This window comes from Gigantopelta aegis, chromosome 10 (assembly GCF_016097555.1).
Source record: "Gigantopelta aegis isolate Gae_Host chromosome 10, Gae_host_genome, whole genome shotgun sequence".
NCBI classification, from domain to species: Eukaryota; Metazoa; Mollusca; class Gastropoda; order Neomphalida; family Peltospiridae; genus Gigantopelta; species Gigantopelta aegis.
In genome coordinates this window covers 32,075,923-32,103,709 of record NC_054708.1, presented here as the reverse complement: position 1 = coordinate 32,103,709, position 27,787 = coordinate 32,075,923, and the positions used below count along the sequence as shown (strand labels likewise).

General features: G+C 39.5%; 1 protein-coding gene across 1 annotated transcript; it reads left to right on the top strand.

The window, feature by feature from the left end:
- The first annotated feature begins 130 nt into the window (after nt 1–130).
- LOC121384395 lies at nt 131–27,235 on the top strand. The gene is made up of 10 exons (XM_041514777.1): nt 131–1,222; nt 3,752–3,850; nt 5,605–7,164; nt 8,349–8,482; nt 9,159–9,277; nt 11,409–11,552; nt 13,095–13,240; nt 23,581–23,735; nt 25,565–25,706; nt 26,706–27,235. Exons 1-10 carry the CDS (start codon nt 547–549, stop codon nt 26,912–26,914), a joined length of 3,384 nt encoding a protein of 1,127 aa, XP_041370711.1. The 5' UTR covers nt 131–546; the 3' UTR covers nt 26,915–27,235.
- The last annotated feature ends 552 nt before the right edge of the window (nt 27,236–27,787 follow it).

The window sequence follows — 27,787 nt, the reverse complement described above, 5'->3', positions numbered from 1 at the left end:
GTCGCGTAGGATATGAAGTCGATGGGGTTTTTTCTCTCTCTCTCTCTCTCTCTCTCTCTCTCTCTCTCTCTCTCTCTCTCTCTCTCTCTCTCTCTCTCTCTCTCTCTCTCTCTTCGCAATTCGTGAAAATATGGTTTTCACACATCACTCGTTGACATAAAAATCGTATTCGAAAAAACCCATGAAATAGCCTCTATTTATGCTGTGGGAACCGAACTTCAGTTTCAACCATCTAACAATAGCGTGACGTCATTTCTCATTGTAACATAACAGCAATGTTCACCTTAGTTGGTAGTGCGCCTCGTCGCGTACTATAAGGAATAATTCTTTTCGTCTATATTTTTAACAACAATTTTATAATTAACCACACTGTAGAGTTACGCCCCTTTTTATGCTCTTCATATTAAAGAAATGAAAGTTGAATGGCGGAAAAAACAAGATTAAATGGTTTTGTTATTAAATACATTTTATTTAAGCTTTTGGTGGTACTCTTTGAAGATTATTATGTATTTACATAATAATTTAACTTCTCGAAGGACATAAAATATGGATATTGACAGTGACGATGATGACTGGGATTTTAAATCCACAAAATGTCTGAAAAAAGCAAAACGTGATGCAGGCATCCGTGATTTAAAACGTTCCACCAGTGACACTGACAGAAACAATGAAAGCGCTTTCAGTAGTTGCACAAAGAACTTTTCAAAATTGATATCGTCGGTAAATCTATCAAGACATTGTAAACGTAACCATAATAATAAAAGAACGAAAGGTCCACATTGTTTAGAACCAAAACGTAAAATAAACGCAAAAGATATGGGCACCTTGATGACCGGTGAATCATTTTTTTCAAATGCGACAACAGACATTGATTGTATTATTATAGGAGAATCGAGAACTGGTCATTCTTTGCCAAGTCTTCAACATTTGACAACTGACAAAACTAAAATTATAAGGGACAAAAAGGTTGGAGAAAGGGAACGGAAAGAAATCAACAGAAGTGATTTACACACTAATAGTAATGAAAGAAAGAACTTTAAATCAAAAGGGAGACGTTCTCCAAGAAAAACTAACTCGAAAAACAAATTGTTAAAAACACCACCAAGAAACAAACATGAAGGTCACTGTCCCTTTTGCCAAATGCCTTTTGCTGCATTGATTATTCAGTCTCCAAACTGGCATACAATGGAGTGTATGGATTTGCCAATAACCACCACTGCAGGTATTGTCGAAATAGTAAATGCAGTGTTCTCACTGCTCTGTTTAAGAGGGGGGCTTGCCCCGCTATTGCATTTTGCCACTCTCCGTTATTTTTCTGCACCCCTCTTTATTTTCCTGCACCCTACTAAATTTTACAGTACCCTTTTTTTTTCACACAAAAAAAAATCAATCAATCGATCAGTCTGCACACTGGACATCAAAGCAAATGAGCTGTGGTGTATACAGAAAAGCAACTGACAGAAAAAAAACTTCAGTAGCTTATGGCAGTTACTGTACATAACTTAATTTAACAGTATTTTTAACAGCCTTTATTTTGTCCGATACCTGTATCCAATTGTATGTTTGATACACATAATAAAAGTTCTGTTTTACTTGAGCAGTGAAATTATTTTATTTTTTATCAATTCGGCAATGTCCGACTGAAGAACCACTTATTTGGAGCCAAATTTGTCACTTGGTCAGAACGGCCATTCTGTCTTTTGTGTCCACTATCGTCTGATATTTTGTCCTCAATTGCAGATTTATTTGGTTGTAACTGATGGAATAAGAAAATGGTTTATTTAACAAAGTAACTGATGATTTTTACTTTCTGTTATTTGTTTAATCAGCAATTCTTTATAAATATTAGAAATTTTTCATTTTTGGGGGATATCACCATTTATAAAAACAACGGAAGCGGTAGTGTTCATTATTAAAATCATTTATCTTGGGTGCCAAATAATATATACACCGCCTTTACAAAAATGATATCAAAGCGATCGTTTCATTCGATAAAGATGGCAGTAAAATGAACTGAAATTTTTTATTTCACATTAGGGGATCACTTTACAAAAATCTTTATGGTTTTTCAGATATCTTGAAATCTTTGTTAAAATAATAATATTAAAACTTCGATCGGTCAGCAAAACAAATGCCCATAAATTCAAACCGACAACATCTTCGGTTCACAGGCCTCTGAGAATTAAAATCTGCGTGACTCATTTATCGGTTATGCAGAAATAAATCCAGGTAACCCATTTCCATTTTGTGTAAACCATTGTATCCAAGTAAAATTTACTTTCATGATTATTTAATGATGCTCCAAATTCTGCGCGAACACAAAATAGGTAACGCAAAATTAAATTTGTGTGAGCAACGAGTGAATGAAACTATCGTTGTCACAACTTACAGAGGCCTGCTGATTCAATTAACGGTAAATAAAAGATGAGTCGGCTTGTATTTCGTACCAATGTTTTTGTACCAAATACTGAGGGGCAAAATAAGGAGTATGTCTTTCTACAAAGTCGACCAACACACAACGATATTTGGTAACCAAGATTCCATTTTTTTTCTTTTATCTTGTTGCTTTTTTTTTTAGAAGGGTGGGGTGTAGCGCAACCTCCCTCCTTTAACTTTTACCCAGCGAGAACACTCATATGTATTTAAATATCATTAAGCTATTAGGCCAAGTGATGAATTGTTAATTGGATTTGAAACTTTAAGTTCTATTTACAAGGCTATGCACACATGTAGCTCTGGCACTCACTAAGTTCGCCAGTTGCAAATTAAAGAAAAAATTTGCTAATTTTATTTTAATTTGGTGAAATATTTATTAGATTTAACAGATAACTTTAGAAAATTTTCTTCTCCCCCAGATCTACATACATGTAGTGACTAGTCATGTTCTTATCAGTGCCCTGCCTGTCCATCCAGAGGGGACTGTTAGTTTTATTTCCGTCCTACTGTCTGTCATTGCATCCAATAGCCAATGATTAATTAGTGTGCTCTAGTGGTGTCGTTAAACAAAACAAACTTTTTAACTTTCTGTCCGTCCGTCTGTCCCACATAGTTTTTCTGACTTTTTTTTTTGGCAATGCCTACAGACATTGAGCTGCAAGTTTGTGTATAGCTTTATTATGTACTGTTTGACTTCATAGTGATTTACAAAATTTTGAACAAGTTTAACTTTGGAGATCTAAAAAAAATTGGGCTCAGTAGGGAACATGTTTATGTACTGCTTTAGCAGTACTCTCAGAAAGATTGTTTAATCAGCACTCACAATTTTTATTTTAATAGCCAATAATTGTAAAAAAATTGAAGTAGACCTATTTTCATTTTAAGAAAAAAGTAACAGATTTAAAGAAAATGATCTGTTTGAATAGATATTTTTGAATCTTTTAATGAGGAAAAATAAACTTATAAAAGCTGATCATTGTAATTTATGCTTTGCAAAGCTCACGCTGTCTGTAGCCAAATTAGCCATTTACTAATTTTAACCAAAAATTGGTAATCAAATGTGCAAGTGGGTAAAAGTTTGCCTCAGCCTTTGTTATGATTTATTTTAACACGGTGAATTATGAATATAATGGAAAGCAATTTTCTGAAATTTAATTACAAGTATTATTGATTACCAATGCGCGCACATGTACATGTATAATGCTACTTTAAAAAAAACAAAAAAAACACCAACTAATAGTACACTACAGCACGTTATCATTCTTGTCATATTTAGAAAGTGTTCGCGGTCCCTACTATTATCTGTCTTTTTCAGAATGTCCAGCTGGATTGAACTGTGACAGCACACTCCAGAGTCACTACAGGAGATTTTCTCACACTCTGCTGGCCCAGACTCGTGCTGGAACCTCTCCAGGTAATCTGGCTAGTCGAAGTTACTTTACTAGGCAAAACAAAAATATAGTCTGTCTCTTATTTGGGATATTTTATTGATCAGAAAAAAGTCAAAATGATTGCACAACAGGCAGAGCCTATATAAGTGCTCTCTGGTGAGACCAACGTTTGTTTGTGTTATGTTAGTTTCTTTTTTTTGGTGGTCTTTTTTTCTTTCTTTTTTTAATATGGATTGGATAGAAAAGATGGTGTGTGTGTATATATATATATATATATATATATATATATATATGTGTATATATAATTTTGGGGATAGATGGTGCTGATATATATACTACGGTAAATTTTAAATTTGTTTTAAAATGTAGATGTGCAGGGTAACTAAAGTAAAAAGGGAGTAATTGGTTATTTATTGATACCTCAATACATGTTTAACCAGCAGCTGTTACATGTAGATCTACATGTAGAGTATTGGTTCTTGATGTTGTTAAGTGGGGAGTGTTCCCGGTGTGATGCAGTAAGATGTCAGCACAGTTTCACCTACAGTCGTCAGTATTGATTTTGCCTAACCAGCACTTCTAACATTCCAACAGGCTCTGTTGCTGCTGATTGTACTGATAACCATCATTTGCAAAACTAAGTTATCATAAATTATTAATAATGTCACACTTCTGTATGCTGTTTTCACTACTCCCAATTTTGTAAGCTGAACCCTGTTTCAGAGTGGGGTTGCGGGAGGGGAGGTTACTAATTAATCAGGGCTTCTAGATTATGGTAGCCCCACTCCCGTGGCTAGTGATATTCAGTGTTGGGCTAGTAAATAACTACTATTACCATGCCCGACGGCTAGTGAAAAAAAAGAGTTGTCAAATGCTGCATTTAAGTTTATTTTGTAAATATGAATATCCTGGCCCCACTCCTACCTCCCCAATCTCAGTGTTTTTAAGCTCTATCTCCCTCTTTAGGTGACATATCTGATTATTACTATTAGTAAAATTGTATTTACTTTAAAGTAAAGTAGGGCTAGTGGATTTTTAATCATGACTAGTAAATTTTAAAAATTACTGTTCCCATGGCTAGTGGATTTTATAAAAATTCTAGAAGCCCTGAATTAATGTTGAAATGAAGGGCTTATTATGAAAAGCTGAAGAAGGATTAAGCTAATTTAAGACATGCAATGTAAATATGTAGTAATTTTTTATGTTGAAATGTAAATTACTTAATTAGTCATGTTGAATAAAAAAATATATGTATATAATCTTGAGATTGATATTTGTCAGGGCAGTACGTAGCCCTGTTATAAAGCACAAGCCTAATGCACAGTCGGTCTAGGATCAATCCGCGTCGGTGGGTCCATATGGCTATTTATCATTCCAGCCAGTGTACCGTGGCTGGTATATCAAAGGCCATGGTATGTGGTATGGTGCATATAAAAGATGCCTTGCTATTAATGGAAAAAAGTAGTGTGTTTCCTCTTTAAGACTATATGTCCAATAGCCGATGGTAAATAAATAACTGTGCTCTAGTGTTGTCATTAAATAAAACAAACTTTTTAACTTAACTTGTATTGTTCATGGGTTGGGGGTGGGGTGCTGAACAATTGGTAAATACTGACCATTATAAATTATTGTCTTCTTCAGAAAGAGCTACAACAGCTTTAATTTAATTTCTAAGCTGAAAGTTGTTGGGTTTTTTGTTGTTGTTTTTTTGTGGTACTTTTTGCTGTGCATATGTGTATTTAATTTTGTTAATATTATTATGTTATTTTGTGTTTAGCAACATCAGAAACATCAGCTTCAAGTCCACACTCAAAAGAGACCTTCACTTGTGAATCCAACACTGCATACTTGCCTGGTCACGTCACATCTTCAAGTTCTTCACAATCCACTCTTTACATTGACAAGAAAAGCACAGAACTTGCATTAAATACGTCTTGTACTCCAGGGTCTAAACTCAAATCGTGTAATAATCCCAAAAGAAGAAACTTGCACAAAAACCAACAACATTCAGAATCAAAAAGGAACATTGCTAAGTTCTTCACTGGTTCTCAGGAAAGCAAGGTTGATCAGTACTTTAAGTTTGATTCAGATATAACAATCACTAATGGAACGTCTTCTCCAGAAAGATGCAAGCAGAGAGATCTGGCAGATGAAGTTAATCAAGAATATACCAAAACAGACTGTACTACTGAGAATAGATGTAGGCCTGTACAGAATATTATATCAGATGGAGTATCAGAAATCAAAGAGGAGAGGTGTAATAGGATGTTGATGGATTCTGATAAGACAATGGTATATGCTAATAAGATTACAGTGGATTCTGATGAAGAATTGGGAGATCCTATGCATCTTCTGATGGAGTCGGACACTGATGTTGATTCTGTGGATAGTGATGGTGCGTCTGTAGATTTGGTCAAGTCCAGTACTGTTCAAGGTCATGATCGTGATGGAAGGTGTTCCATAGGGATGATCAAGTACAGTACTTCCTCATCTCTCTGTCACAATAGCGCTGCTATAAGTGTGATAAAGTCCAGTACTGCCAACAGTCTTGATATACCGTTTTCTCGTGATGGTGAAGATCTTACTGAATTAAAGGACACTGTTTCTCTAGAAGGAACTGATTCACAAGTAACAGAGACACTTTCTTCCCTTGAAGCTGATGACACTGTTGGTGATTTTGATGAGGACATAGAATGTTCTGATGTTGATACTCCAGAAATGTTGGAAGATGGTTCTGTAAAAGTCAGGAACTTTTTTTCCCGCAAGTCTTTTCCCACCAGTCCTGATATTACTCCCAATATTCTACCAAAAGACGAATCACTGCCAGCAGTAGGTGATATTTTAAGAAGTAATAATTCTAAACCTATGGGTAATGATGATACATGTAGGGTAACAGATCAGACTGTAGCAATGTCTGGTGCTGTCATTGATGCCACTATGGCAACTTCTTTATTGAACTCTACCAAACAAACATCTTTATTTGGTTTCTTCCAGAAAGTAAGGTGTAAAAAAGCCACTGGCACAAGTTCTGGAGATAGAACGACAAACAGTGGAACATCTACGGGTAAATCACATGTATCTTTGTCTTCTAATGTAAATAGGTCAAACAATTTTGAAATCAAAGACTCTTCATCTGTCTGTAGACAGTCAAGATCCCAGTGGACATCTGGTGGAAATCATGAACAGACAATCTCAAGGAAAGATGCCACTTTTGAACAGAAGACAAAATATACTGGGTTGGCAACTGATGTTTCTGCTACTGTTTCATCCATACAAAATCCACAGGAAGGATTTAGAGGGAGAAAGTACAATTGTCCATTTTACAAGAAAATACCAGGTAAAGAGTGTTTGGTGGATATATACTAGTAGTCACCTATCATAGTTTTCTACTACCTGTATTCTTTAGTTGGTGCCATGCAATCAAACTTTGTTCTCTCGGTGTTAAGGGACCGAACCAAACAAGATGAATTAATGGTAGTCAAGATAAACATTAATTACTCCATGCAGTTCAGTACAATTTCTATTTCAGAATATATTCTGTGAAAAATACATCACTATCGAGAGGATCGTGTGACTACTAATTTTAGGAAGTGCTCTCAACTGACGGAGTACTGTGTAAAAAAAAAACATCAACTTAGGTCGACCACAAAAGTTTCAGTTAACAGCCCTCATGCCTGAACACCACATCATGTTGCACAGTTATCAGTTACTACTACATATAACAAGTGACTTCAAACCAGTGGGTTATTTAAATACTACAGAGGTCAACCTACGTGTAATCACCAAAGAAAGATTTCATAAAGCATATTAGAATTTTGTAGTATTTTGGTTATGAGGAACTATTTCCTAAACCGGACTGTATTAAGCTGTTACAACGAATAACGACACGACAAATGGTGGCGTGTTGCTTTAAAGTGTTTTGAGAAAATTAACCTATGGAACCATATCTTGATCTCAAGATATCCCTAGCTAAGAAGACAACAAGTCGACAGTGCTTGAACTTAATAATTTGTTACTTGCAGCAATTTTAAAATGTTTTTGCTGTAGGCAAAATGCTCATCCACGACAATTTTGAGCCTTTCTTCTGCACTTTTAATCAAGTAACTTTTGCCACAAATAAACACAAAATTAAAAAAGAAAATGTATCTCTTAAACTAACGGCAATCATTTTTGTCCACAGAAAATTACTGCCATCATTAAAGTCCCTGACCCATTGCAACCAATGTTGGTGTTGCCATTAAGTTCGAGCACTGGGTCGAGATACTGACACTGAACTGGACTGCGGGTCTTTTTATAATAATGTTATGAAAATTGAAATGGGTAAAAATCTGTTAAAGTTTAGCATTTATCAAGTTTAAAAGTACAAATATTATTTGTAAGGAGCCATCTATTTTAATTTAAGAGACCCATTTTAGTTTCACCCAAACATCTACTATGTACAGTACGAAATTATCTGTATTAGTGGGCTATTCAAGGCTTATATTTGATACTAATCAAGTCATTTATTTAACTTTTTTTCAGATACTTGTATAACAGTTGATGCTTTTCGCTATGGTAATATACCAGGATGCAAGGCGTATGTGTTGACACATTTCCACTATGACCACTATGGAGGTCTCACAAAACGTTTCTGTCAGCCATTGTACTGCACTAAGGTACTTCAGTCATTTTTCGATTAACTCATTCGTAGGCCTAATAAAACATTGTTAGATAGAGAATAATACATGAGTGGCCGTTAGATACCATTTATCTCACAACGAGTTGTTTTAAAATGTATCCGAGCGAAAGCGAGTTTCATACATTTTTAAACAAGTTGTGAGATAAATGGTATCTAACGGACAAGAATGTATTATTCTATTTCTTACATATCCTCAAAAACCACGTTTTAAGCAAATTATAACATCTTTTTCCACTAAAAGTTATTTTTGACAGCCGTTGTACTTGTCACAGACACATGAATGTCAGGTTAACTAGACATCACAGTATAATCGATTTCCATCATGTAGTTTTTCACCGGACGTATGGCAGTGGTGACCTGGTCATCACCTAGGAGCAGCCAGTCATATGTCTTGAAATTGTTAACACACATACATGTGTTAACAACCATGTGTAATAAAAAAAATAATGCATGGTGTTAGAAAGCCCCTTTAAATTATTTTTAAAATATTTTTGTTATTTAATTTTTAAAAAAGATATATACCGGTATGAAAATGAAATGACAGTTTTTACTTCATAACTACAAAAAAGACGACATAACCTATACTTTTACCAAATATTATATTTTAGCTGAGCATGCTGCTTTAATACATGCCTGTGTTTTGTTTTATGCAGGTGACGGGTAACCTTGTGAAAGCGAAGATCAAGGTCAGTGAGCAGTATATTCACATTTTACCCATGAACCAGCCGTGCATCGTGGAGGATGTTCAACTGACACTGATGGAGGCCAACCAGTAAGTAGAGGTTAGGTCATCCATCTCTGTGTTAAGGCTATTCTAAAATTTATACCTTGTGGTGAGTGGAGAGCATTTCTAGAAATTTTATAAAATCCACTAGCCATGGGATCGGTGATTTTAAATATTTACTAGCCACGATTGTAAATTCACTAGTCCTACTTTACTTTATTAATACAATTTTACTAAATAATAGTAATAATCAGATATGTCACCTAAAGAGGGAGATAGAGCTTAAAAACACTAACATCGGAGGGTTGGGGTGGGGGCATGATATTTATAATCATATTTACAAAATAGACAACTGCAACATGTGACCAAAAAAATTCATTAGCCATCTGGCATGGCAATAGTAGTTATTTACTAGCCCAACATTGAATATCACTAGCCATGGGAGTGGGGCTACCATAATCTAGAAGCCCTGAATTATATTATTAAGAATACTACATTAGTAACCCTTGGATACTATTTATCATAAGAGTTTTTTCAAATGTATGTAACAAGCGACAGCGAGTTGATTGTTTTTAAACAAAGAGTTGTAAGATAAATGGTATCTAATGGACACAAATGTAGTGTTCTATTTTTTAAATATTCTAAAAAAAAAAAACCGGTTTAAAAGAAATTTAAACATCATTTCCAACTCAAACCCATTTACGACATTTGCATTCGTAGTTAATGTGGTAGGTACAGCTGGGCAAACAAATAATTTGCCTTCCACCCTTTCCATTTGATCAGTTCTGGAACAACCTTCAGCAAACAGATCTTTCAGTTAGGGTTGTTCCAGAATGCATCACGGGGGGAGCGGGAAGGCACTATAATTGTTATTTTATTTTATGCCTAGTGGGTCAACCAAATTTTGTTTCGTTGTGCATTTTTTAATTTTTTTAATAAACATTTTGTGGGTGGTGTGTACATAAAAAAAAGTTCTTCCGCCTCCCCATGTGTAAAATTGTGGAACACCCCTTAAAATATTTTGGTATTCTCTGATAAAAATGGGGGCTGGATGTAGCTCAGTACTCGAGTGCTTGCCTGAAGTGTGATGGGTTGTAGGATTGATTGATCATGATGGACTCATCCTATCCCAATCAGTACTCAATGACTGCCACACCAAAAGACAATGGAATGTACTGTTCTGTATATGAGTGGGACGTAGCCCAGTGGTATAGCGCATGCCTGATGCGTGGTCAGTCTAGGATTGATCCCCGTTAGTGGCCCATTGGTTTATTTCTTGTTCCAACCAGTGCACCACGACTGGTATAACAAAGGCTGTGGTTTGTGCTATCCTGTCTGTGGGATGGTGTATATAAAAGATACCTTGCTACTAATGGAAAAGTATAGCGGGTTCCTTCTGTATGACTGTGTCAAAATGATCATATGTTTGACCTCCAATAGCAGATGATTAATAAATGAATGTGCTCTAGTGGTGTTGTTAAACAAAACAAACGTCTTCTTTTCTGTCCTGTGTTGTAATATGGGAAAGTGCATATAATATACCCCTTGCTGGGTTTATGTTTAAGTAGGAGTAGCCTTTGTGACTGCAATGGGTTTTCTCTCTCGGTCTGGGGGCGAGGTGTAGCCCAGTGGTAAAGCACTCGCTTGATGCATGGTCGGTTTGGAATCGATCCCCGTCATGGGGCCCATTGGGCTATTTCTCGTTCCAGCCAGTACACCACTACTCGTACATCAAAGGCTGTGGTATGTGCTATCCTGTCTAAGGGATAGTGCATATAAAAGATCCCTTGCTGCTAATCGAAAAGAGTAGCCCATGAAGTGGCGACAGCAGGCTTCCTTCCTTAAAATCTGTGTGGTCCTTAACCATATGTCCGACGCCATATAACCGTAAATAAAATGTGTTGAGTGCATCTTTAAATAAAACATTCCTTCCCCCTCTCTCGGTCTAGACCAAATGTCAAAACGGTCGTATATTAAACTTGAAAATAGGCTTAGTTTAAAATATGCTGAGGTGTTATACAAATATTGTGTTTCTATTTACGGTAATACATGTCTATACATTTGTTTAAAGACTGCCCGTTTTATCAGAGCGTTTCCCTCTAATAGAAGTCCGCTTTCAAGATGGCATCTGCTGTATTAATTAGTGAATTTTTACATGCTGTCTGTGTCACTTTTTCAGCTGTCCTGGTGCTGCAATAATTCTGTTCAGACTGAGGGACGGAAGATCATTCCTGCACACTGGAGACTTCAGAGCCTGTTCAGAAATGGAAGAGTATTCTCCCCTTAATGGTGTAACAATTGATCAGCTCTATCTTGATACAACGTAAGCAATCGTTCGTAACATTTTGTAAATTATTATTGGTTACAAATATCTTGGTACATATCAAAGTGATACATCCCACTAGAATGCCAAGTGGGACGTAACACTTTTGACGTCACACGATGACGTCATCAATTGGCGCACAACATTACAGGAACGTCAACGAAATGAGATGAGAATTAAGATCGATTATGGGTAATAAATGGGATATTAAACTTGCTACCATTTCGTATCATGTCTATGTCCCGTGAAATAATTGTCATTGTCACTCGCTAAAGCTTGTGACAATTGAAAATTATTTCACGAGGGACATAAACATGATACGAAATGGAAGCTCGTTTAATATCCTATAAATATGACAACAGTCGGTTTCTTTTCCCATTGAGTAGATCATCACAGTTATCATATGCCAGAAACTTATGATTGAGCAGGTCTGTGAGTATTAAAAATTGGTGTCAATCATAATTGGGTTATGCAAAAACAAATTCATGGCCTTGTAAATCATAAAATAAATTTAATGCGCGAACGGAAAATAGGTTGCATGAAGCTAGTCTTGCGTGAGCAACATGTGAACAGAACTATCTTTTAGAGGCCTGCTCTAGTGGTGGTGTTAAACAAAACACATAAATAAAGACGTCCTTAGCAGTGTTGAGTATGCTGCTGGTAAATGTTCACCAGGCATCACTCAGGATGAGTTCCATTCTGATCGGCATAGACGATCTTCTTACGGATTTTTCTACTCTATAGATCGCCTTGGTTTGATTTGGAGACATTTTCAGCATATCAAAGGCAAAGGCACTCTTCTCCATTCACAGATTTAACTAGTTGTAGCTTGGGGGGAGAAATTCTCCCAATGCAGGTTTCCGCAGCCCAGAATGCAAAGCTTAAGCCAACTAAATAGATCAATGTATCTAAAAGGCGACTGGATGTATCGGTGCCTAAAACTAAAACTCCTGTTAGCCACATAATATTTTCTTCATCATATGTAATAACCATCGCCTTTTTAGTGTCTGTCCCAATCCCTGCCGCACTTCTGATTGAATGTACCTGTTGCTAACAGACTGGTGTCCACGCTGAATGTGTTTTGCATTACAAATATCTATTCGTCCATTCCATCAAAATCCTTGATTGAAGTGACACACCTTATGAATAAAAGTGCACATGGTCTGTGGAAGCTCATGCTTTTTGTTTGAAAGGAATTGGGTTATGATTATGATTTTCTGGATGTAAATAATTATTTTAATAATGCATACATGCATAGCTCAGTGGTAAAGCGCTTGGCTGATGCGCAGTAGCTCATTGGGCTATTTCTCGTTCCAGCCAGTGCACCACGACTGGGGTATCAAATTATCTGGTATGTGCTATCCTGTCTGTAGGATAGTGCATATAAAAGATCCCTTGCTACTAATGGAAAATGTAGCCGGTTTCCTCTCAAAAATTAAATGTCAAAATTACCAAATATTTAATATCCAATAGCCGATGATTAATAAATCTTTGTGCTCTATTGGTGCCATTTAAAAAAAAGTATGTAAATGTTTTTTCCAGTTACTGCGATCCTGCACATGTCTTTCCCAACCAGAAAGATGTCATTCAGTTTGCTGTCAGTCTAGTACAGAAGACGATTGAGCAGAATTCCAGAACTCTCATCATTTGTGGAACATACACAATAGGCAAAGAGAAGATTTTCCTTGGTAAGCCAATGTCTTTAGCTAATGTCTTTGCTTATTTTTTGACAGGTTCTGTAACTCAGTGGTACTAGCACTCACTCACTTGTAGGATCAGTTGTCCTTAATGGACTCTTTTTGTTTTTCCCATCTCAACGAAAGCCCCATGACTGGTATATGGGAAAATATATAAAATATCTGTTGCTGGTGTTTTTTTGTGCGGTTTTTTTTAAGTATCAGGTTTCCTTTGACCATATGTTAGACACCAAATGATTCCTGGTTATTCAATCTGGTAAATAGTATTACTTCATTTGCAACAGTCCTGCTCTTCATTTAGAAGTATAATTTAGTTTTTTACCATTTCATTACAATTTGTATTAAGAAGCGGCTTTGGTGTTTTTAAAATTATTTTTATTAAAGTTGTAATAAATTTGGGCCATGAATATCTAAAAGATCTGTATTCTATGAAGTGTTTAATTTAAGTATAACAAGGAAACATTTTTATACACCCGTCTATGATGGGTCGTATTATGGTATGGCATTGTCCGTACGTACGTCAGTCTGTTAACTTTTTCTTGTCTGGACCATATCTTGCATACAGATGCATACAGGACCATCCTCACATGTAGGAACAACTTGGGATTGCTGGGTGTCGTGTACTATTACATGTAGGAACAACTTGGGATGGCGGTGTGTCGCGTACTATTACTAGGTCACTGTGACCTACTTTTCACGGTCTACTGCACATAATAGTAAATTCTTGTCCGGATCAGATCTTGCATACAGGACCATCAGACCTCACAGGTAGTTGGTCCAAAACAAAATGTTCATCCATCCCATTGCAAAAATTTCATATAATTAGAATTGAATCATACCTATAACAAATTCATTAATATCTATGGTTTTCCATCAAACTCATGACGGGCATATCATGTACCTCACCGGCACTCTTGTTTTATTTTTTTTACTTTGTTACTTTGGGAGTTTACATGTAGTTAGAAATTAATAAAATTAATTTTTTGCTGCATGTTTTATTCATTATTCATTCATTAATATATTTAATTTTATTTCTTTTCTTCTTATTTTATTTTTAAAATTTTGTTTCACATGTGTCAAGTCAGGTTATAGCAAAGCAATTTTGTTTTATGGACTCTTATATTCTTTATTCATGTACAGGAATCCATTAAAACTAGACCGGCCTCAGTGGCGTCGTGGCAGGCCATCGGTCTACAGGCTGGTAGGTACTGGGTTCGGATCCCAGTCGAGGCATTGGATTTTTAATCCAGATACCGACTCCAAACCCTGAGTGAGTGCTCTGCAAGGCTCAATGGGTAGGTGTAAACCACTTGCACCGACCAGTGATCCATAACTGGTTCAACAAAGGCCATGGTTTGTGCTATCCTGCCTGTGGGAAGCGCAAATAAATGATCCCTTGCTGCTAATCGGAAGAGTAGCCCATGTAGTGGCGACAGCAGGTTTCCTCTCAAGATCTGTGTGGTCCTTAACCATATGTCTGATGCCATATAACCGTAAATAAAATGTGTTGAGTGTGTCGTTAAATAAAACACTTCTTTCTTTCTTTCTTTCCATTAAAACTAACTAACCAGACACAGATCATTACTATGTTTTATAGGTTGCATAGTACCAAAGAAGAGAGTACCGTGTCAAAGTTCGACGTGCACCGTCAAATATTTACGGAGTAAAAGCAGCTGTGTGTGTGATTGGTAGTAATAATACTAATATGTGACATTGATTATTTGTGCAAATACTATTATCCATTGACAATAAATAAATACACTTTTATTTGTTATACAGTTGTTATGCAGTATATACCAGAGGTTGAAACTAATGCGGGGTACCCCCAAAAATGGAACTGCAATTTTCAGCAAAAATGACGGATGCTATTAAAAACATAAATTAAATCTCTTAAATGATACGTGACCCCCCATTTTCTTGCAGCTAGATTAGATGTGAGGTGCCACACTTTCTATTGCCGTACTTTCTGGGTGTGTTGAAACGCTGCTTATATCAGTTTTATTAGTAAACGTTAACATTATCGGCAATAGGAATTGATTTGGTCTAATGGAACCTATAGCATATATTCACTATATTATCATTATTTTATATTGTGTGCCATTTACTGTTATTTGACAGTCATAATTGCTTAATTAGGTTACACTCAGGCATGGGAGTTCATAATGACCTTGACCTTGACTTTGGCATTAATTTACTGTGCACTGCTGAGAATAGAGTTTGAAAAAAAGTCTGTGCTGACCAATTGGAGATTTTGGCCCATATTTTTTACTTAAAATATTTTAAAGCTTATTTATCCAAGGTGATGGACATGTCATATAACACTAATCTTATTTAGGATAATAAGTCTAGGCAAGATGAAATAAGCTATTAGTAATAATTTATTTTTAGTTAAAAAATAATGTTAGCTGATATTAGGTTAGGCTTTTAGATCTCCATTAACAATGTGTATTTGAATGCAATTGGCTCTGGAATGACTATATTTAAATAACCTGATTTCTGCTGTAATTTTAACATACTTTTTAGGTTGGTGAATTATGTTTTAGGCAAATATGGGAGTTTTTACAATTGTTTTTGTGAGTTTGGCAAAAACATTAAAATCTACAGAAGTGGGTTCTGTGTAGCCATTTTGCATTCTCTTCTTTATTTGTACACAAATATAAGCTTGGTAATGATAGCTTTAGGTCAGTTCATTAAATCTTGTCCATATATTCAGTGAGTTTTCTATAGTAAAGGGTATTTGAAGTATATACCAAGTACAAGAGCAATTTTGACACATTTGTTAATCTACCTAGGAGTGTGTTAGTATTATCTTCCACTATTACCACACTTGTAAAGCTATATTTTCCAATATTACTATGTAAATGATGTGTTACATTACAGATTGTAGTAATGCATACGATATAAATATTATATTCAGTTAAAACAGAAAATAATTAAAGAAAAATGACTTTCGCACTCTTTTGATGGATTGAATGTGCTTTTTTTATGACAAATAAAAAATAAAGATGTAAAACCCTAATGATAACTCTAGATATGATACATGTCTGTAAGCACCAATCACTGGAGATTATTAATAAAATATCAACAGATATATTGGTAGCTGTCAGTGGATTTAATAATGCATATATAAAAACCAACTAGACTGATGGGTTTGAAAATATTGCATTCAGTGACTTGACATCCAAGCATAGTCCATACCTTGGGTGTTTACCCCACCATGATGTGTACCACATTAATTTACTACTATTTGTGGATGCAGTGGTGTTCATTTCAGATACCACATGTAATATGCTTTTTTTCTAGTGAAGTTCTTATCATATGCCCATTAAAGTCTTTCAAAACACAGGGTCACTGCAATAAATGAGTTTTAAGGTAATTATTTATTGGAAATGAGAGACTCTGACTATGCATGCACACACTACATATACAACTAAGCATACACAACCAACCCATAGTATGTATCTTCAAGAGTAGTATTTTTATTTATTATTTGTTTTAAATATGATACATTGCATTTGTATACAACTTTGCATAACACTGATGCTTCCTGAGGTGTACATTAAATCAGGTTGCACTGTTGGAACAACACTTTCAATTATGTTGTCACATCATATCAGAACACAAGATCCGGATAGTCATGAAAACACCCAATTGGACACTTTTTGAAAAATATATTTTGTTGATATAGGTTGCATAGTACCAAAGAAGAGAGTACCGTGTCAAATTTCTATAGACATTACCTGTCCTCAAACAAGTGCACCTCCCCCCCATGCAAGTGGTCTGGTCCGAACATCCCAACAGCCAATGGGATGGCCTAAATTCTTCTACTGCATACTGCTCTCTAGTTCCGGTCACATGACTGTAACTTCCTTCTTTTTCTCTTCGCTAAAGGGTCTGGACGTCCTTTTGCTTGGCTATGTTTGGAATCAATTTTTTTATAAGACCTTTGGTTTTGTATTCGTGTTTGGGTGAAATGTTTTTCACCTTCGTTTTCGTTAGCTTTCGTATGTTCTTTTCGCGTATTTCGCTTGACTTTCCAAGCGTTTAATTATATGAAATGTTGTTTATATTGCCGGTTGTCGTGTCGGACGCCATTTGCAAAATGGCGTCTGTGTTGACTGGCTTTGTGTTTGGGTGAAATGTTTTTCACCTTAATTTCGTTAGCTTTCGTATGTTTTTCGCGTATTTCGCTTGACTTGACAAGTGTTAATTACATGAAATGTTGTTATATTGCCGGTTGTCGTGTCGGACGCCATTTGCAAAATGGCGTCTTTGTTGACCGGCTTTGTGTTTGTGTCATGGATTCTTTTTCTTTCTCTTTCACAGATTGAAAACTTATTATCATGTCGGATGTTAATGTTCAGCGACAGGTACGAGCGTGTTTACGCTGTAAGAAGTTCACTGCAGGCGGCGACCCTCATGATTTATGTCCGGGTTGCCGTGTTCCTTGTAGCCTCTCTTCGAGATGCGACCTGTGTTCGGGCCTGTCTACTGTCGAGTTCGCGGCTTACTTGAAGGTGGTGTCGGCGAGAGCCAAGAAAGTGGAATCTTCGCCTTCAATTGCGGACTCCGTAGCAGAAGTATTACATTCGATGCTACCCACTATGCTGAAAGAGACCATGGCGTCGATGGCGGCCTTACCAGAACCGGCGGGTTTGGGGTCAGGTCCGGTTCCAGTCCCCTCTTCGGGGGGTGCGGCTCCAGGATGCAAGACTTCAGATGACAGGCCTGCGGTTCCTACGCAGCCCTCTGACAAGCCGACTCAATCAGTTAGACGTTCCACGGACTCCAAGGATCACCGATCTTCAGCGGAGAAGTCATCTTCGGCGCAGCGGAGCCGGGACCGGAGCCGGGCCCGTAGCCGTTCCCCACGACCTGCACGGCTCCCTACAGGTTCCGTGGATCGGCAGCGCAGACCTTCTATTGAGGCTTCCGAGGGTTCTCGACGGGACCGTCCACGGTCCGGTTCACCAGTGGCTTCTGTTTCGGCGGATCGATTAGCCTGTGCTCGAGTGCTTCGAGACATTGGAGATGCAGCGCCTACAGCGGTTTCCATCATTGATGAGCCTGACTCTCCTGACCATATGACTATGAGGGATTGCTTGGCGGCCATCTATGACATGTTGCCGTCCTTGCCACATCCACCAACGCCGTCCAAGAAGGGACCGACACCAATGATAGCGACTGATGTCCCTCCGGAAGATGTGGTGATCCGTTCCTTGGCAGCCGGTACACTCGTATCCGAGGTGGCGACAGATTTAGACCGCACCTTTAAAGAGACAGCGTCCTTCGTCGCTTTCCCGTCTTGGGGTCACCGTATGTATCCGGTGTTTGACATGCCCTTTACAGATGGAGCTCCGTCTTTGGATGAAGATGTTCACCGTCTTGGGAAGTCGTCAACCGTGGATTTGACGGACAAACAAGTACAAGCCATGGATACTGCCCAGAGACGTTGCTTGTTTGTGTTATCTTACTTGGACGTTTTCCTTGCTGCAATGGCCACCCAGGCAAAAGATGCACGGTGCTACGCGCTGTTTCAGCAATCGGCGCAGATGCTAGCTTTCCTGACGTCTTCGATGTCCTCGATGTTGATGCAATACCGTCGCCAGGCTTATCTGAAAAAGTCCACTTTGGATTTCCAGCATAAGAAGGAGCTGTTAGCTCAACCGTGGTCCGCAATGAAGCTGTTTGCAGGCAAGGTTTCTGATGTGGTGAAGGCCAATGATAAGGACCAACAGTCGACAGCAACTGTCAAAGCGTTGCAACTTATTTCGAAGTCTACATTCACTCCACAACCACCATCTAAGCGCTGGAAAGGTTCCTTTCGAGGTCAACCTTCTCGACGGTTTCCGGTCAGATGACCATCCGGTCCTCCAGCTCGAACCCAGGGGAAGCCTGGTCGACGTTGACGCCAGCCAACAGATCGTGGACTGCTCAGATTGCTTCAACCTACGCCCGCCCCTGATTTTGAACCAGAACAACGATTCGGTTTTGACGCTTCCGGTGTGTACCACACCGGTCGGAAGATCCATGGTCGGAAGTCGACTTCACCGTTATTGGCGAAACTGGCAGACACTTTGCCAAGATCCGTTTGTCACGTCGATCTTGAAGACAGGGTATCGTCTGCAATTGTCTGCCATCCCTCCATTGACCACTTCACCTCGAGAACCACGGCATTCCATCGCGCAAGTCAAGGTTCTACAGGAGTCTGTCAACAAGCTGGTGGAGAAGGGAGCCGTTCGCAGCATTTCGGAAGCACACTTAACACCCGGCTTTTACTCGGACATCTTTCTCATACCGAAGAAAGATTCTCCGGAGCTGCGAATGATCCACAACTTGGCGGTTTTCAACAACCACTACCTGTCTCCTCCGACGACCTTCAAGATGTTAACGTTGCGAGATGTCATAGCCGTGATCAGACCGGGGGATTGGCTTGCCAAGCTAGATCTCAAGGACGCCTACCTGCACGTTCCGATGCATGCCGATTTTCATCACTACCTGTGGTTCGTGCTACAGGGTCGGCATTACGAATGGACAGTCCTGCCCTTTGGGATATCCATAGCGCCATGGCTGTTCACCAGAATCACGACTCCGATGTCACGCTTCCTGCATCGTAGAGGTATATCCTTTTACCCGTACCTCGACGATTGCCTGATGAGGTGTCACAGCAACACAGGGCTGACTGCACATGTTGCCTTCATCATGGACTTTCTCAAGCAGCTGGGTTGGATTATCAACATCGAGAAATCTCGACTGGCTCCCACGCAGTCTCTACAGTTCATAGGCGCTTGGCTTCGACCCGACCTGGGCCTTGTTCAAGTTCCTTTAGACCGTTGGGAGAAGATCCAGACCATGATTGCCATAGCCCTCACCGCTCCAATGACCTTCCGCGGTTGGCAGAGTCTCCTGGGTCTCCTCACTTCCGCCCAGGATTTGACACTCAGAGGTCGCCTCCAGTTGCGGCGCTTGCAGATGTTTCTCAACCCGTTTGTTCGTTTCAACAATCCGGACTTGATCATCTCACTCCCGGACGATCTACGCTCCAGCCTGCAGTGGTGGCAGCTCCGATCGAACGTCTTAGAAGGTGTCTCTATGCGGGCCTTCATAGCCACTCATCACCTGTTCGTCGACACGTCACTGGAAGGTTGGGGAGCCCATCTAAGCAACCAGACTACTTCAGGGCTGTGGTCTCCCGGCGAACTCGGACTCCACATCAACCTGCTAGAGTTGTTGGCAGTCTACTACGCTATCCTTCATTGGCGACAGATGTTGACGGAAGCCTCTCTCATGATGGCCACAGACAGTACTACCGTGGCGGCTTACATCAATCGTCAGGGCGGAACTCACTCCAGCAGTCTGCTGCAGTTGACTTATCGTCTCTACAAGCTGGTCGACGAAATTCCATTGCAACTTCGGGCTCGTCATATTCCAGGTGTTTCCAATGTACTAGCCGACACATTGTCCCGGCCATCGTCTCCACAGCTGACGGAGTGGATGCTCCATCCGGAAGTGTTTCGATGGGTGTGCGACAGACTTTGGACACCAAATATCGATCTTTTCGCCACATGATTCAACCATCAGCTGAGGGTTTACGTGTCTCCGGTGCCGGATCCCGAAGCTCTGGATCTCGACGCATTGGCCATCAGCTGGGAACAGATGGACGCGTACGCTTTTCCTCCACCAATCCTCCTTCCAAGGGTGCTGCAGAGGGTTCAGCAGTACCATTGTCGCTTGTTACTCATTGCTCCGATGTGGCCATCCAGGATGTGGTATCCAGATCTAATACGTCTTGCCGATCCACATCCTTTACCGCTGCCAGACTGGGATCATCTGTTGCTGCATCCCACGTCAAGACTATACCATCCACGTCCGCAGTTGTTCCAACTGCATGCGTGGACTTTATCTCCAAGAGTTTGAGGAAGAAAGGTTTTTCTTCACAGTCTACGGCGGCCATTTTGAAAGCGCACAGATCATCTACTACTGCGGCTTACAACGTCAGATGGCTTTGCTTTCACCGATTGTGTGTCCGGCAAAAACTCAAACCTCAGACGATCCAGATACCTCGTCTTGCTGATTTTTTGCTGTATCTGCGGACCACTTTACGATTGAAGGGGTCTACCATCGCTGGGTACGTTTCGGTCATCGCTACTGTTCGTGATGTCACTATTGGAACGAAGTTATCGGGTATTCCTGAGATCCATAAGATGATCAAAGGGTTTCGCCTTGAAGATCAAGTACACCGGTTTCGGCCACCAAGATGGGACCTGAATCTGGTGTTACGAGCGTTATCGACCGCACCTTATGAGCCGATCGAATCCTCTTCCCTGCAAGATTTGACGCGGAAGACGGTGTTTTTACTCGGTTTCGCCATGGCTGCCCGTGTCTCAGAACTCCATGCTCTTGATGTAGACTTGGTACGTTTTCACCGAGATCGGCGTGCAGTCAACTTGGGGTTACTCATGACCTTTGTTGCAAAGAATCAGTTACCAGACCAAGCGCCTCGCTCGTATGTTGTGCAGGCCCTCTCCTCTATCGTTGGTCCGGCGGACGTTGAGGACTTGGCGTTGTGCCCTGTTAGAGCCCTGCACCAGTACATCGAGAGGACCAGATCTTTTCGACAACATCGTAAAAGACTTTTCCTCTCCTGTAACCAGAGTCGGTTGAGGGATATTACCAAGAACACGGTGGCCACCTGGATCCGGTCTTCTATCCTGACCGCCTATCAGAAGGAGGGTTTACCTGCTCCGTCTGCTTCCAATCCGCATGAACTCCGTGCCTTGGCTGCCACGATGTCCCTGCACTGCAACACATCCATTCAGCACATCATCACTGGCTGTTTCTGGGCTACGGACTCCATCTTCGCCAACTATTATCTGAGGGATGTCTCCACAGAAGACGTTGAGGGGTTCCATCATGTGGGTCCAGTTGTTGCTGCACAGACTGTTGAATACAAGCCGTCCTCGTCGCCGTTGATGTCTGTCTGATTCTGGGCTGCATACCGAGATGTCCATCGAATCGACAGGTGAGGATTGCTTCGACTTTTGTTCTTTTGCACAGTTCACGCACAGGTGCCGAAACTTTTGTCTCGATAACCTTTACCCTGCACTGCATGTGGTTATTTGTTGTCGTTATTGAACTAACAGTTCTTTGGTGTACTAGACAGAAAACACTCGGGGGGGGGGGGGGGGGGGGGGGGGGGGGGGCTTGTTCTGTTCAATGTTCTGACGGATGCACCTCATTAGGTTGTCACTTGTTATTGAAAAACTATAACACTTCAATATGTGAGGGTTACCTAACACCTGCATCCCTGGTGGCTACGACTTCCCACCCTGTCAGAACCAGCATGAGATGTGGCAGCCGCCTCCTGGTCCCTGTTCTGGGAGCCGTACCTGCCACTGCTGACGGATGCCACCATTCTGGTTGTTGTTACTAACGTCACCTGCATTGGTCTGTGACGGGCATCCCTAGGAGGAGAGCTTACCAAGGTTGGCCTCATTCTTCCACTAGTCAGCCTCTTTCCGGTTGGGGAGTTATCACAAGCATCTACGGATCTCGGCACCCACCACCATCTGTTGAATGCTGCACTTGTTTGAGGACAGGTAATGTCTATAGAAATGGAGAAAACTTGAGGTGTTTTCTCTTTTATAGATACATTACCTGTCCTCAAGATTCATCCCGCCCGGGCCTCCCCGCTTCCTGTTCTCCGTGCGATGCGCTCAGGGAAAAAGAAGGAAGTTACAGTCATGTGACCGGAACTAGAGAGCAGTATGCAGTAGAAGAATTTAGGCCATCCCATTGGCTGTTGGGATGTTCGGACCAGACCACTTGCGTGGGGGGGAGGTGCACTTGTTTGAGGACAGGTAATGTATCTATAAAAGAGAAAACACCTCAAGTTTTCTCCAGTTTGACGAGCACCGTCAAATATTTACGGAGTAAAAGCAGCTGTGGGTGTGATTGGTAGTAATATGTGACATTGATTATTTGTGCAAATACTATTATCCATTGACAATAAATAAATACACTTTTATTTGTTATACAGTTGTTATGCAGTATATACCAGAGGTTGAAACTAATGCGGGGTACCCCCAAAAATGGAACTGCAATTTTCAGCAAAAATGACGGTTGCTATTAAAAACATAAATTAAATCTCTTAAATGATACGTGACCCCCCCCCCCCATTTTCTTGCAGCTAGATTAGATGTGAGGTGCCACACTTTCTATTGCCGTACTTCCTGGGTGTGTTGAAACGCTGCTTATATCAGTTTTATTAGTAAACGTTAACATTATCGGCAATAGGAATTGATTTGGTCTAATGGAACCTATGTTTTCAGCTATTGCAGAAGCGATCAACAGTAAGATAGGCGTGGCCCGTGACAAGAAGGTAATTCTGGACTGTCTGGAGGATGTTCGACTGACCGAGCGCACCACACTTCAGCTGGATGAGTGTCAGATCCATGTTCTTCCAATGGGCAAGCTCAAACCTCAGGTACCTGTTTTTAACAATGGACTGTGCTTATGTCCAATACCCGCCCAGGGCAGGGCTTCTAGAATTTTATAAAAATCCACTAGCCATGGGATCAGTGATTTTAAAAATGTACTAGCCCTACTTTAAATAAATACAATTTTACTAATAGTAATAATCAGATATGTCACCTAAGGAGGGAGATAGAGCTTAAAAATCCTTAGATTGGGGGTGGAAAGAGGGGGCAGGATATTCATATTTATAAAATATGTAAATGCGGTATTTGACAATGGTTTTTTCCACTAGCCGTCGGACTAGTTACAGTAGTTATTTACTAGCCCAACACTGAATATCACTAGCCATGGGAGTGGGGCAACCATAATCTAGAAGTCCTGCCCAGGGGCCATACCTGGGGCAGAAGATGCAGTTACCCCTCCCCCACTTCTGAATTGTTACCAGTATATTAACTGCCCTCTCCACCCACCACCCACCCCAACTTGAGTTATATTAAGCAGGGTTTCTGCCAGAGGGTAAAAATGGTATGACGCCATACCCAAATTTTTGGTGCAGAATTTAGCTTTTTTTAAGTTAACTTTTTGACAAAATTGATGACTCTTATCATTACTGTATGATTTTCTTAACCCTAACCTATTTTTTTTCTGGGGGACAGCAGGTGCATGCAGCACACACATTGTTAATATTCAATTCCACAGCGCCATACCCAAAAATTTATTTCTGGCAGAAACACTGTTTGGCTGTGGTGGTTTAGTGGTTAAACCTTTCATCTTGAAGCTGGTAGGCAGGGCTCACACTGGAAGAAGTTTTGCTTGGCCATTTTTCAGATGTATATATTGTTTCCTTGAAAATTATTAAAATATGGTTAATTTAAGGAATATTTTATCAGCCAAAGACTAAATGTTGTAGCCACATTGTATACAAATTAGCAGTTTGGCTAACTTGGCAATGGACAGGTTTAGCCCTGGGTAGGTACTGGTTTTAGATGCTGGTATTGGCTGCTCTCATTTAGAGCCAATTTTAACAACTCAATGGGGAGGTAACTGACCACTGTAACAGGGCTTCTAGATTATGGTAGCCCCACCCCCATGGCTAGTGATATTCAATGTTGGGCTAGTAAATAACTACTACTGCCATGCCCGACGGCTAGTGAAAACAAAATGGTCAAATGTTGAAGTTAAGTCTATTTTGTAAATATGAATATTCTGACCCCAACCTAACTCCCAATGTTAGTGTTTTTGTTACTGATTTTTTAATTGTGGCTAGTAAATTTTGAAAAATCAATAATCCCATGGCTAGTGGATTTAAACAAAATTCTAGAAGCCCTGCTGTAAAAACTTCTTTCTCACTAACCAGTTAAAATGAATTGTGTCTGACTCTTTGAGGTCTAGATGCTCAACTGATGGGTGTATTGTTGGATGGGGTTGGTAGACTGAAGGTAAAACACCCGACCCATTAATTAGTAATAATATAGGTATCTGTATTAAGCTGTAAAAAGTGTTTTTGTTTAACAACACCACTAGAGCACATTGATTTATTAATCATCGGCTGTTGGATGTCAAACATTTGGTAATTTTGACATATAGTCTTAGAGACGAAACCTGCCAAAAAAAATTCCATTAGTAGCAAGAGATCTTTTATATGCACCATTCCACAGACAGGACAGCACATGCCACAGCCTTTGATATACCAGTCGTGGTTCACTGGCTGGAATGAGAAATAGCCAAGTGGGCCCATCGACAGGGATCGAATCTAGACTGAGTGGACATCAAGCGAATGCTTTACCACTGGCCTACATTCCGCCCGTATTCAGCTTTAATAAATGTCATGTTTTTCAGACTCTTGCAGATCACCTGTCTCTGTACAAGAACTTCAGCCAGATTCTAGCTTTGGAGCCAACTGGATGGACCTACAGCAACAAGCTTGCCTCCCTTGATCAGATTCGGCCAAAGTATAGCAAAACCGGCATCAGTATTTATGGTAAACAACAGTTATCATTTCGAGAATGTAAAAATGATTACTTTTATTCTATAGTTGTTGGTTTTTTTTTGTACAAGTTGATTTGTTAACTGGTCAGGGTTATAGATCTCACTAAGATTTTTTTTTTTTGGGGGGGGGGGGTCTGTTCTAGGTCTGTTTTTAACAATAATATTATCAATAACTGCTTAAAGGAATATTCCTGAGTTTGCTGCAATGTTTAAGATGTTATCGACTAACAGAGACATTTTAACGATTGTAATTAATATCAAATATATTTTTATGCATAAAATATTAGTGGCTGTTTATTAAACATATTTCTGATTGTTCTAATATTTGTACTAGGTTAAATTTCATTTTATTTCCTAAAAATTATTTTTTTGGTATGTACGAAATTATTTGAAGACAAAATCCAGTTTGGGCTTCTTACAAATATTGAAATGACCAGAAGCACATTGAATATACAGACATAGATATTCTAAACAAGAAAATATATTTTAATATATAAGCTTAATCATAGAAATATTTTATTAGTCGGAAACATCTTACAATGCAGGAAACTCGGGAATGTCCCTTTAAGATGTTGTAGATATTCATATATATTTACCGGTTTACCATGTAACTGAATGACAGTTTGTGTCAATTTTAAGTTACGCAACCGAATGCAAACAAAATTACGGTACGCGTAAAATATTGTGAATTGGTTTAATGGAATAAAATATCCACATTTCCAGTTCCTAATTGTATTTAATATACCTTTCAGGATGGAGGATTGGTGTATGTACATAAAGTTAAGAATGTCAGTGCTTTAATTAAAATTAATTACATTAACAATATAAATGAATTGAATTATGGGGAAGGGGTACAGTACAAAAGGCATACGTGAGGCAGGAATAATATAAATAATAAACCAAGGTTTTTAGCTTACATATTTTAAGGATGGTTACTTTCAGCCAACAGTATAGATTAAGATTGTTTGCAATTACAACATTATCTTTACAGGCATACCTTACAGCGAACACAGCAGTTATCTTGAGATGAAACGCTTCACTCAGTTTATACGACCAGGCAAAATTCTTCCAACTGTCAATAATGGAAATCCACAGAGTCGCAAGAAAATGGAGGCTCACTTTAAATCGTGGATGGACGAACTTGACAATCCCGTACCAACCAACACAGTTAAACAGTCTGCCATTGACAAATGGTTGTAGCAGATACTGTCAATCTGATTTTTGTTTTCACCGTGAAAACATTTGAGTGTGTCAGAATACTTGCCGGAAATGAAAAATGTTACGGTCTAAAAAATTAAATGTTTTATTGCTACGGGTTTCAGCTATTTGAGCTTGACAAATATATTTATGATAAATGTGGCATAAAATTAATTAAGAGAAAGATCTATTTAAGTTTGTTTGTGGCATTTTGGTTCGACATTTTGAAAAAAAAGAAAAAAGAAAGAAATGTTTTATTTAACTATGCACTCAACACATTTTATTTACAGTTATATGGCATCAGACATATTGTTAAGGACCACACAGATTTTGAGAGGAAACCCGCTGTCGCCCCTACATGGGCTACTCTTTCCGATTAGCAGCTAGGGATCTTTTATTTGTGCTTTCCACAGGCAGGATAGCACAAACCATGGCCTTTGTTGAACCAGTTATGGATCACTGGTCAGTGCGAGTGGTTTACACCTACCCATTGAGCCTTGCGGAGCACTCACTCAGGGTTTGGAGTCGGTATCTGGATTAAAAATCCCATGCCTCGACTGGGATCCGAACCCAGTACCTACCAGCATGTAGACCGATGGCCTAACCACGACGCCACTGAGTCCGGTTTTTGAAATAAAATGTATCAAGTTACATTTTGTCCATGTTAATATTGAATGCACTATTAATGAAACTGTCCTGAGGAGGGGCGGGACGTAGCCCGGTGGTAAAGTGTTTGCTTGATGCGTGGTTGGTCCAGGATTGATCCCCGTCGGTGGGCCCAATGGGCTATTTCTCGTTCCAGCCAGTGCTCCACAACTGGTGTAATAAAGGCTGTGGTATGTACTATCCTGTCTGTGGGATGGTGCATATAAAAGA